This window comes from Anabrus simplex, chromosome 4 (assembly GCF_040414725.1).
Source record: "Anabrus simplex isolate iqAnaSimp1 chromosome 4, ASM4041472v1, whole genome shotgun sequence".
NCBI classification, from domain to species: domain Eukaryota; kingdom Metazoa; phylum Arthropoda; class Insecta; order Orthoptera; family Tettigoniidae; genus Anabrus; species Anabrus simplex.
In genome coordinates, this window is record NC_090268.1 from 207,230,937 (window position 1) to 207,244,343 (window position 13,407).

General features: G+C 44.0%; 1 protein-coding gene across 1 annotated transcript in view; it reads left to right on the plus strand.

Annotated features, from left to right (window-relative positions):
* Positions 1–13,407, plus strand: part of LOC136872574 (venom allergen 5.02-like) — a 112,275-nt gene that overhangs the window by 22,035 nt on the left and 76,833 nt on the right. Inside the window, exons 2-3 of the mRNA XM_067146376.2 lie at positions 1,337–1,501; positions 6,922–7,003. Coding sequence (XP_067002477.2) covers positions 1,337–1,501; positions 6,922–7,003 — 247 coding nt within the window. The remainder of the gene's footprint in view (positions 1–1,336; positions 1,502–6,921; positions 7,004–13,407) is intronic.

Consider the following 13,407-nt stretch of genomic DNA (forward strand, 5'->3'; position numbering starts at 1 on the left):
TAGTGTGTACACAGCAGAGCTCTATGCCATCTGTGAAGCTCTGCGATGTCCGTCGATGAGCGCCGACACTTTGTTCTGTGCACCGACTCCTTGAGCTCGCAACAGTCTATTGATACTTGTTAACGTCAGCACTCTCTGGCTGGCCCGGTGTTCGGATGCCGGCACCAGAATCACATTTATGTGGCTTCCAAGTGAAGAGGGAAATGAATTAGCAGATCAGGCTGTCAAGGAGGCAGTTACACTGCCCCCGTTGCCTTTCAAGTTTCCAGCCAGTCATATTCGTACTCAGCTGAGACATCTGGTTATGTCCCATGGGGAGATGGCGCGGCAGGCCATTCTACTTTCAAATAAGCTGAGAGCGATAAGAGAAACAACGAAGGTATGGAGGACTTCCCTTCGGGCTTCGCGGAGGTATTATGTCGTCTTCGGATTGGCGACGGCATCCTGACTCACTCCTGTCTATTGAATGGAGAACTCCATCCGGTGTGTACGTGCGGTGATCATCTTTCTGTGGTACACATCCTTGCGGAGTGTGTGGGCCTGGTCGATCTGCGCCGTAGTCTTAACCTCCTGCGTACAATCTCCCTTATTTTGCGAGATGTTAGCAGTCAGCCACCTCGTCATCCGCTTTATGAGGGATATTGGTCTGTTTTATCATGTGTAATGAGGTCCTTATTCCTAGTGTATTTGTGTTAATTGCGCTTTTATCCCATTGACTTCATTTTAGTCTGTGTTGCGTATATTAATGTGTTATTTTAACTTCTGTTGTAAATTATGTATATACTGTATATCTGTACTACCATTGCGAATTAGATCCACTGATTGTTTTAATCTCATGCTTATTTTTCTTCATCACCATTTTTTAACTCTAGTCAGTGGATGCATTTTAAAATTTTAACTATCAATATATCGTGTGGTCCATCGCGTTCCATTACGGGCCGATGACTTTCGATCTTAGGCCCCTTGAAACTACAAGCATCATCAGGAACCCTGGAATTTTGAGGTATAATTACTTAAATTGTTTAAGCAGCAAAGTATATAATATGGACTTATTCTTCGATGGAAAGCCAATGAATCTCGCAGTTCCACTGCATAAATACTGTACTGTACACACGGTACTTATTTCAGTTACGTTTCTTGAAGTTATAACTTATTTCTGTTAGTTAACCATGTATGTGTGCGGCGTAATACTTGGCAACAAAAACAAAATCTTTTTGCGCGGCTATTGGCTCTAAGGACTGTTGATTGATGGCCCATTCGGAATCGTAACCGATTTCGACTGCATGTACTTTGTCGTCACGATGTTCGTAAACTAATATACATTTGTAACTTGCAGGGTATGGGCAACAAGTGTCAGCCTTTGTATCTCAGAGGAGTTGACTCGAACCAGAGGAATGCAATTCTGAATAAACACAACGAGCTCCGGGACAAGGTTGCTAGGGGGCAGGAGACGCGAGGGAGTCCTGGAGGTCAGCCGACCGCAAGCAACATGAAGAAGCTGGTAAGAAAAATAATTTTGTTTGTTAAGTTCCTTTATAGTGAGACAGGAATCCTCATCGCTTCCTAGATTCATATTTGTTGCTTTCATTATTTTGCATGCTCTGAGCTAAAAACGCGGTAGTTGTAATTACAACGACTAGAACTAATATATGTTAAAAAAAACAAATATCAGAAATCTCCGAAAAACTACTTGGTTTCAGGCCGGTCAATATAATCTCTTAATGTGAATTTAATTTTTAAACTTGTTTGCGCTTCATGTCTTTGATTCTAAGGAATGATGGAAAGTATGACAGTGCCCCCAAAGGACTTATACGCGAACAAACAATCAGAAGTTAGGTAGGCGTGAAACAAAAATACATGTTTCAATATGATGTGCAATGGAGATTATTTTTATAGGAGGTCCTAAATTAAGCAATCTGCCGACCCCCTATAGATATTTCCAGACGTAAACGGTACCCTGGCATCTGTGTCAAGCGATAGGGCCCGAGCAAGGCTTATAGTTCTGGAAACAGTAAGGTATAGTCGGTTCATCTCTCAACTTGTTTGCCCTCCTCACCCGCGTTCCCAAAAAAAGCACGTCCCTTCGCACGTGTCGAGCATACAAGTTTATAAGACTGCTGCCTTACCTTCAGAAGACAGTGTTTTACAGTGATGAGCAATTAAATGGAGACATACCCGCTGTGGTTGGGGTACGCAGACGAATAATACACCCACGGTATCCCCTGACTGTCGTGAGAGGCGACTAAAAGGGGCGACCAAGGGATGATTGTATTAGAACCATGAAACTACTTGTGATTAGTACCATCACGCGTGGAACACCATGGGTCTCTTTTATTTGCGAGTAGTACCACTCTGTTAGGTACTCAATAGTTTTGTGATTCGTAGCACTCAAGCGGGGTTCAGTGTGGGTTTCCAGTACCCGTGAGTCGTACCCATGTGAGCAACACCACGGGTCTGGGCGTTGCCTGTGAGTTGTACCACTATACGAGCGACACCGTGGGTCTGCGTTGCCTGTGATTAGTACCCACTATGTGAGGAACACCACGAGATAGTGCGAGTCTCTGTGGTTAGTACACCTAGGTGAGGAACCTCATCGGTTTGCGTTGGCTATGAGTGGCGCAATTTTATGAGAAACATCATAGGCCTGCGTTACCTTTACGACTTACAATACTTGTGAGTAGTACCTTAATGTTTGGAACACCGTGAGTTTACGCTACCATTGATTAGTACTGCAGCTTGAGAAATACCATGGTTCTCCTTTACTACCGATAAGTGCCATTAACATCATTGTGCTTTATAAGCGGTCCCTTGGTCACTAATAGTGTTATTTCCAATATTTTTTGAGTCTGATCCACTGTTTTGTTTTGTTTGTTTGTTTGTTTTTTGTTTTTGTTGCGTTCATGTCCACCCATTCATTCTTCATGACATATTTTATTTTATTTCTGTCAGTGGATGCTTTTGAATTTCTTGTTGTTATTTCAATTCGTACCATTAGGGCCCGATGACCTCGATGTTAGGCCCCTTTAAACAACAAGCATGAGCATCATCATCATCATAGGCTGTTATTTCCTACAGCTACAGTCGCCTTCCATTTGCAATTTATATTTTTGCTGGAGTGGTAAATTTTATTTCTCACTTCGCGAGTCCATTGTTTAACGTCAAGCTAGAAAGGCACCAATCATAATAATTATACCGGTTATGGTAGTTTATTCAAATCCTGAATAACAACGATACATTACCACAAGAACTCTGTTGCCTCGCAAACTCTTAACAAAAAATATCATGTTTATAGAGCTCATAATGTAAAGAGCTAAGGCTGTAGTTGTTCAATCCCAGCCATGTCAACTCACTTTCACTATCCGAGCCACTGCTTGACGATTCATCTTCACTGCTGCTGCTGTTAGTCACATTAATTGTTAGGCGCTCAATTTCAGGTTCCGAAAGGCCTTCCGACTGTATATATTGGTCTTCAATCTCTCTGACATGACGGCATACTGAACCGCACTTTTCCGCACCAATTTAAGAAAATCTTTGAACGCAAAGATTTCTAACATCATCCAGCTTGAAGGTTGTGTTTTTCTGTGCCACCCATTGTTTCACATCACCCCAGATTTTTTCGGTGCTGTTCAAATCTGGATGATAAGCCGGCAAGCGAAGAACAGTGTGCCCGTATTCACGTAAAAGACGGTCCAGAATATAGCTCTTACTTCGAGGTTTATTGATCTCTAAAGTTCATTCTTGAACATATCATTTCCGTAAGGTATGTTGTGCTCTGTTAGCCAGTTCTGCATTTCCTGTTTGCGAGTGTTAGAAGTGGGGCATTTATCATACTGAACGTTGTGATAGGGTGCATTGTCTATCACAAGAGCAAATTTTGGTGGCAAGTTTGGCAGAAGCATTTCTTTCACCCATTTCATGTAGTTCGTGGCATTCACTTCTCTATGGTAATCGCCGGGTGCCTGGTTTGATTTAAATATCAAGAGGGTATTCGGACAAAACCCAGCTCATAGCCTGCATGAGCGATAATAAGGCGCTGTCCTTTCGATATCGGCGAATTATGACCCTCTGTAGGAGATGTGGTGTCATAGGAAGCCTTCGGTGTTGTGTGTGAGCTGTTAATGTAGGTTTTATCACTGTAAACTATAGGGCGACCCTCCTGACGATACCTAGTAAGAGAACGTAAAAATGTGATTCGAGCACTTCGAATATCATTACGCTCAATTAGCAAACACCTGTCAGTTTCCACGCTTTTCCACCGAAATCCAAGTTCTTTGAAAACTACTGCATTGTCCCTTGTGCTGTATAATTTTTCGTAGTTTCGCCCACTCAGATTTCACAGTCGGAATTTCTTTCTCAGTTATATAAAATTCCTTGATTGTCCTTCGAACAATACACATGTCAAAATCATCTACTCCAGTGCACGGACGCTTTTTTTTTTTTTTTAATTCTTGCTAGGTGTATTGAAATGTTCCTGCCTGGACCTGTAGCAATTGTTTCTTCACTGACTTCACGGTGCACGCACTTACACGAGTTGCAGCACACGCACGCTCCTGCACTCTTTTGGCTGGAATAATAAATTTGTTTTCATCGGCTTCTTTCTGCACGAACTGTAACACGTTAGACACTATTTCTCGACCCTGCGAACGAAGAGTTTTTTCTGTATAGTTTTGAAAGGACGGGAGGCATATTGTTATCACTACTGTTTCGCACAAGTCAACAGTCACAACGCAAAGTGCACTGTTCGGGAGACGTGTTATCGCCAAGCTTGCCTCAAATTAACTAACTACTGCGCAGCCAGCCGCGTGCACCTCTGATCCAAGTAAGGTGTACAGAGGGAGGTGCGCTGGAGACGAAGGATCGCCGGCTGGCAGGCAGAAGGAAAGCAAAGCTGTTGTTTAACTGCGCGAGCTCTACTTCCTGTTAAAACAATTATCACCACCACCTCGATCCGCGGGTGAAGATGGCTTGAAAGGTAGGCTTAATCGTTGGTAGTAATTATTGTTGGCACGAACCTGCTGTGCAGGCGTAGCAGGGGGAGAGGTGATACTCCCACGTGGCGCGTCCCAGGTGGCAGATAGGGGGGTCCTAACCGGCTTGCCGGCGGACTTGGGGGAAATAAAATACCTCTCGCGGACCAAACACACTACCCCCTGCGGGTGGGGGACGCACATGTAGAATACACCCGCGGTATCCCCTGCCTGTCGTAAGAGGCGACTACAAGCGCCGACCAGGGGATGATTGACTTAGAACCATGAAACTACTCTTGATTCGTACCATCATGCGGGGAACACCATGGGTTGCATGTACTTGCGAGTAGTATCACTAACTTGGTACGAAATAGGTTTGCGATTAGTTGCAGTAAAAAGCCTGGCCTGGTGGATTCCAGTACCCGTGCGTTGTACCCATGTGGGTAACACCGTGGGTCTGGGCGTAGCCTGTGAGTTGTACCACTATATGAGCGACACCGTGGGTCTGCGTTGCCTGTGATTAGTACTCACTATGTGAGGAACACCACGGGGCCCTTGGGACCGGCACCCGTGACTAGTACACCTAGGTGAGGAAACTCATCGGTTTGCGTTGGCTGTAAGTGGCACCATTGTGTGCGAAACACCATAGGTCTGCGTTACCTGTACGAAGTACAATACTTGTGAGTAGTACCATCTTGTGAGGAACACCGTGAGTCTTCGCTACTTTTGATTAGTACCCCAAAATGATAAATACCATGGTTCTACTTTACTCGCGACATGTACCATTCTGTGGGGCCTTAGTCGTGGATTTTGCACCCCTATTGACATCAAGCATCATTGTGCTTTATAAGTGGTCCCTTGGTCAGTAATACTATTATTCACGATCTTTTTTGTGTCTGATCCACTGTTTTTTTGTTTTTTTGTAGGGTTCATGTCCATCCATTCATTCTTCATGACATTTTTTATTTCGTTTTGTTCAGTGGATGAATCTGAATTTTTTGTTATTTCATTTCGTACCATTAGGGGCCGATGACCTCGATGTTAGGCCCCTTTAAACAACAAGCATCATCATCATCATCAATTATTGTTGTATAAGAAAATGGTGATTCAGGGGCCGATGACATGGATGTTAGGCCCCTTAAAACAAGCATCATCACTAACATCAGGGGAATGGTGATGATTATTGCTTTAAGATGAAGCACAACTAGGCAACCATCCTCTTAACACTACTTACAGAGAAAAAATGGAAGGGATGCGACATTGGCCAAAGGAAGACACGGGCCGCGAATGGTGTGGAAATGAAAAACTCCCTAGGTCGCCATGTCTACACCCAATACCGTCGCGGTCGGAAAAGAACGAGAGTTGGTTAATGGAGGTCTGATAGTATTGTTGAAAGTGAGGAGCTTGGTACAGGTAAGGGGGGGCAATGCCGGTACTAATCTCTGGGCCCTTGGGGTCGCTTTTAGTCGCATCTTTAGTGAGGATGGATAGGAAAAGTGAACGCGAGGAGGCTGATACTGCAAAGTAGAAATTATGCCAGACTCAGCTGGAGACCACCGACAGGAAAACTCCTGAAAGTTTCAGTTTGTCACGTCTTTCAACAGGCAGTGGTTACTGTGGATGAATTCTACGGCCCTCGCCTAGAAGGGTTGCTCAAAGATATTCCGAAAATAAAGTTTAAAAGAATTTATTGTAATCTGACAATCATTTCAGGCCGTCCGGATCCGTTAAACACCGTACTCGGAGGCCGAGCTTTATTCTCGGTACAGCGAGGTATTAAAAATTGGGAGGAGCTCTGGTATGTGGTAAAGAAAGATTCATGCAGCTCACCTCCATTGGGGGTGTGCCTCAAAAGAGCTGCACCTCCTCGGGGGACTCGAGGTTACATTTCAGGCCTCTTCAGAGAAGACACATTTACAACAGAAAGTCTTATAAGTCGCTTTTTTCTTTCCAGACTTGGAGTGACGAACTGGCCAGCATCGCTCAACGCTGGGCCGACCAGTGCGAATATCAACACGACACCTGCAGAAATACCGGTAAGTAGCAGGCTAGAAATTCTCTAGGGATTCACAGTCAATTGTGGTCGACTGGATGAGCGGCTGTTCCCTCTTTGTTTTTGACACTATTCGGGCATTTAACTTTGTTTTGTAAAAATGAATGAAAATCAAATGTAATTTGCTGTCCAATTTATCTGTAAAGAATACAGGTATATCTCGTAGCAATGACTTGAAATATTTCCTTAAACTCCTGGGGAGGAGCATAGGATCGGAACCAATTTTCGCCTTCTCGTTCTGTGCTGAGCTATTCGGTTTGACTCTCCTCCTCCACTTGTCTCCTCCTCTGTCTCACGAAGCTACTACGCTGGCGAAGAAGGGGGAGAGGTGATAGTCCCACAAGGTGCGCCACAGGCGGCGGAAGGGGGGAGGGCGGTCCTAACCGGCTTGCCGGTGGACTTGAGTGAAATAAAATAGCTCTCGCGGACCAAACACACTACCTCCTGTGGGTGGGGAACGAAGATGAAGAATACACCCACGGTATCCCTTGCCTGTCGTAAGAGGCGACTAATAGGGCGACCGAGGGATGGTGACATTAGAACCGTGACGATACCTGTGATTAGTACCATTATGTGCGGAACATCATGGGTCGATGCTACTTGCGACTAATAGCACCTTGCGATGAAAACCATGGGTCTACGTTACATAGGAGGAGGACGATTATACGAGAAACACTACGTGTCTGGGCGTTGTTTGTGATAATGGTCATAGTGTGTCGGTCGGATCCACTGTGTTCAGAATTAGTCTGCGTTATCTATGAGTAGTACCACTTTCTGAGAAACACCAGTGCCAGTGAGAAGAGTGAGAAAAACCAGGGGTTTGGCTGGCGTCCGTGATTATTACCACTGTGTGAGTAAAATAATGGGTTTGCGTTGCCTGAGAGTAGTAGTGTCATTATGTGAGGAACACCATGGGTTTGCGTTGCCTGAGAGTAGTAGTACCATTATGCGGGGAACACCATGGGTTTGCGTTGCCTGAGAGTAGTAGTACCATTATGTGAGGAACACCATGGGTTTGTGTTGCTTGTGAGTGTTGCCATAATGTGTGATGCACCGTGGGTCTACATTTCATATGATTAATACAACTACGTGAGCAACACCATGCATATACGTGGCCTGTGATTGGTCGGCTTTTGCACCCCTGTACATAATGAGTATCACCCCCAGTAATCAATGCATTGCGAATTGGATCCACTGATTGTTTTTGTTTCACAATCTTTCTTTTTTCACCATCATTCGTTTTAGATTTAGATCAGTGGATACGTTTTGAAGTTTTAATTTTCGTTTCGTTCATCTCGTACCATTTAGGGACCGGTGACCTAAATGTTAGGCCCTTTCAAACAACAATCATCATCACCATCATCATCATCATCAGATCTTCACAATGTTTGTCCTATCGACTGCTATTACCTACTCTTGATCTTCTGGTGGATCGGTAATTGACGTGATCGTTTACAGAGTACCTCATCTGATACTATTTCTCCACGAACCTACTACGCTGGCGTAGCAGGGGGAGAGGTGATACTCCCAGGTGGCGGATAGGAGGGTCCTAACCGGCTTGCCGGTGGACTTGAGGGAAATAAAATATCTCTCGCGGACCAAACACACAACCCCCTGTGGGTGAGGGACGCAGACGAAGAATACACCCAAGGTATCCCCTGCCTGTCGTAAGGGGCGACTAAAAGGGGCGGCCAAGGGACGATTGGATTAGAACCATGAAACTACTTGTGATTAGTACCAACACGCGGGGAACACAATGGGTCGCTATTACTTGCGCGTAGTACCACTATGTCAGGTACCAAATAGGTTTGTGATTAGTAACACGCAGGAACACCGCGCGGCCAAGCTTTTACGGTACCTGTGATTAGTAGCACTACATGAGCGACACCAGGATTCTGGCTTGCCTATGCTTAGTACCCACTATATAAGGAACACCACGGGATAGTACGAGTCCCTGTGGTTAGTACACTTATGTGATGAACACCATAGGTTTGCGTTGCCTGTAAATGGCGCCGCTATGTGCGAAACACCATAGGTCTGTATTACATGTGCGAATTTCATTACCTGTGAGTAGTACCATAATGTGTGGTATACCGCAAGTCTACGACACCTCTGACTGGTACCGCACAATGACAAATACCATGGTTCTACTTTCCAAGCGATAAGTACCATTATGAGAGGCCGATGACTTATATTTTGGACCCCTTTAGCTTGCAAGCGTTATCGATTCAGTCTTGAGCTCTAGAAGCAGTCCCTTGGTCAGTATTACTATTGTTTTCCGTCAGTTTCTGAGACTGAGGCATTGCGGGTCGGCTCCACTGATTGTTTTAACTTCATATCCATCCGTTCATTCTTCGTCCTCACGCTTTGCATTCTGGTCAGTGGAGGATTTTGGATTTTTATTTTGTCATTGCATTTCGTCTCATTTCGTACCATCAGGGGTCGATGACCTAGATGTTAGGCCCCTTAAAACAACAAGCATCATCATCATCATCATCGATACTGTTTCTTAGCAGTGTATGCCTAGTATAATTCTAAGACAGAATATTTCTTGTCAGCTGCTTGGTTACCCTCCAAGTTTCACGCGCATACAGCAATACAGACTACATTGCTATTAAAGACCCTCAGTTTGGTTCTGTTATAGAGGCCGTTTCCAAACACCCGTGGCTTTATTTATACGGCTCCTCCTTTACCTGTTACAATTCTTCCCAAATAGTACAAAATATCAAATTTCTCTGTAGTTTGTTCATCCACCTGCAGTGGTCCTGTGTTGCGATTCTGGTAGAATTGCTATTGGCAGTTTTCATTATTGTTCTGTGCAGTATGCAATACCAACAAACAAACAAAAAAACCAACATCGAACTCGAACATTTTCTCCGCTACACTGAAAAGCATAGAATCATTGATATGTTCTTTGGTGGGCTTTAGAGACGACAAAGGAAATGCAATTTCTTTGGTTGTTGCCCTCTTTGTACCTTCTTACGACATGCAGGTGTACATACAGGTAATGTATCCTCTGAGTCCACCCTGAGGAGAGACAGGGTTCCGATAAATCGAAAGAAAAATTACGTTATCCACGAAAGAATCGTAAGGCTGGTGAATTGTAAGAAATGTAGGACATTCTTGACCTCGTAAATGTATTGTTATTATTATTATTATTACTACTACAAGGTAGGCTTATGCCGGTAACATAATGGGCTGACTCGGCGTATGCAAGGAGTCACGCTCTTGAATATGAAACTACACATATATCTAAAAATATTTACAACAGAAATAATTACATCACGTACACTAGTTTACAAAAGTTAAGCATAATCACTAAACGAGGCCATACCGCCTGATAGGAATGTCAGACGGATTGCTGAACAAACGGAAGATGACTCTCACAACTTGTCCAAAAGAACAGTGTCAGAGAGATTCTGATAGCTAAGGTGCACCTTTGACAACAACTAACAAAACTTGGCAATGTCTTCCATAACAAAATATTCTGTTAATAGGGTGTATGGTTATTCCTAACGCCCACACATGCTCTCTATCAGATTGTCCAAGAGCTCTTGTGGCAGTCGATTCCATCCCACCAAAAGGGCAATGCGAAGGTGTTGAAAGGTCCTTGGTGGAGGCTGACGGGATGTAGTTCGCCTCCCCAATGCATCCCAGGCATGTCCTAATAGGATTCAGGTCCGCAGACCTCGCTGGCCACCAGATATTCTGGGAAGACTTTCGAATTAAGAACTTCAACGATTTTTCCTAGCTTTTTGGATGATAGCTTTCTTGGCCGTATGGGTCGTTGTGTAGGATCGGTACCAGAATATTCCAGAAGGGTCTTGATGTGGAGGTCGGAGTTATATGAAAGTATTACTTCGGGAGTACTTGTATATATTGTTACATCAGTATCTGGTGGCGTGTTAATAGTTGAGTCAGGTTCGGTAGGTGTTATGAAGATGTGGATAGAGTTCTTGTGTTACTTCATGTCCTGTTCTATTAAGAACAGGTCCTGGGATCAAATTTTTCTTGATGATTGATCGTCGTTGATCTGCAATGCGTTATTTAGTAACTTTCATTGTTGGGTATTGATTTATAAAGGTTGTGTCTTGTTGTTGCCTGTATCCGGCAATTTCAGTTTCAAGACGGGTTATTCGAAGATATGCTCGCATGATGAATTCGTTCATATCATTGTTCCATTTAATGCGGTTTTTTGGGCTTTCTGATACGTGAGATTGTACTTGGCACAAAAGCACTCGCACCGGGTCCGGTATGATGATCAGGTTATTGTGTTCCGCCATGATCGTACTGTAGCTTGTTCGGGTGATCCTGTGGGAGGCCAGCAGCTTACGACCTCACCATCACCGGCTTGCATGCTGTCATCCCTAGCGGTGACTCCAGAGATGCCATGGCGTACCCCAGGCAGCGGCATTTTCCGAGACACAGTTTTATAACTCCTCGTGGTTGGTTTTGTTTTATATAACCTACAGCCAGGTGATATGATGTTCAGCCGTTGGAGACAGACGCTGACCACTGCCGCTTGCTGCAAGTCAGATGCGAAGTGGATTTAAGTTGGTTCTTCCGCCCTCCCTGCCTTTGCGATATATCCTCTTCTGCCGTTGAAGCCATTTACCATTATTCTTGTCACCTCAGTTGATCCCCGGGTGCTTATTTGGCTAAGCCGTATTCACACCTGTCCTACATATCTAGAGGAGCTTTCCCTATCAGCCAGTGGAACGCGCCGTGTCAGGGTTGAGGGCCCCCATCATCCACGCAAGCTGACCGGGTATGGTTATTATTATTATTATTATTATTATTATTATTATTATTATTATTATTATTATTATTATTATTATCATTATATATATAATTCGCTGGGGCCATCAAGGACCACGTTAAGTCTTGTTGCTATCCAGTATTCGGGAGATAGTAGGTTCGAACCCCACTGTCGGCAGCCCTGAAAATGGTTTTCCGTGGTTTCCCATTTTCACACCAGGCAAATGCTGGGGCTGTACCTTAAATAGGGCCACGGCCGCTTCCTTCACACTCCCAGCCCCTCCCTGTCCCATCGTCGCCATAACCCTTTCAGACCGAGTACGCACAATTGTGCGGATTCGCATTTTAGTTATCCCTGACCGTATTTGATGTTTTTTCGGCGCTACACCGGACTGCAGTGATTGTGCAGGACACGTGGCGTGTATTTCAATTGATTTTAGTATGCGCTTGACTGCCAGGGCGAAGGAAGAAGAGTTTAAAAAGCACAGTTGATCGGCGAGATGGCAGGAAGCAGTATTGCCGAAAGTAAGTATTTATTTACTGCGTTTATATTAATCTAGAAGCTGTACTGAATACCGGAATATATTCAATGAAGTCTGTACATTGGTTAGTGAACGTAAATTTTGAAGCTACACCATCGTACGTGATACAACGATGTTTTGAATTTTGATACGCACAATTGTGTGGGTCCTGTTTTTCGGATGTTAGGTTTTATTTTGTAAAATAAACTATTAATATGTGTATTGAGGAGCATTTTAGTCAGTTCTTGACGTACAAACAAAAATTCACACCTCCAATTTTCTTTCAGGTCTGAAAGGGATAAGACCTACCAGTGTCGGCGTGACGTAAAGCAACTAGCAAAAAAAAAAAAGTCTTGTTGCATTTGACACTGAACTTGGCCTTCTTTAGAGCCCAAATTTCCCTCATTCTTTGTGAGTGGGCCTGCTTACGCTCCTCTGTCCAAGGGGCACCGTGTCTTCTCTTCGGTTGCTCGTCTCGGTTTAGCCCGTTCGTCAATATTTTCTTGCGGAAGAGATCTCTGTTAAGGGCGTCTTCAGCTGAGATATGTAGCATTTGCAGGTCTTCTTTGGTTTTGAGGTTTGAATAAAAAAAGTGAAAGATTACTTTTGTTAACTTTCTTCCGTCCATTCTTTTCATATGACCGTAAAATCGTGTCCGTCTTTTTCTGATTGTGTCGGTAATTTTCTCTATTTTGCTGTAGACTTCCTTGTTGGATCTCTTTTGATAGATTCCATTTCTGTACTTTCATCCCAAGATTCCTCTCACAATTTTGCGTTCTCTTTTCTCCAGTTCTTCAAGGAGTGCTTTGTTGCTGCATATAGAACTACTGGCTTCAGAACTGTTTCATAGTGACGTATCTTGGTGTCTTGGGAAAGGCATTTTTTTTGTTGTAGATCGTGCGGGATGTTTGGTAGGCTATTTTCAGTTTGCGTACTCGCTCCTGAAGTGCTTCTTTGTCCAGTCCATTTTTCATGATGATCTCACCCAGGTATTTGAATTTGTCTACTCGGGTGATGTCCCCGTATTTTGTATGGAGTTTTGGTGGAGCCTCTTTGATGTTAGTCATTACTTCTGTTTTCTCAAACGATATCTGCAAACCAGTTTGTT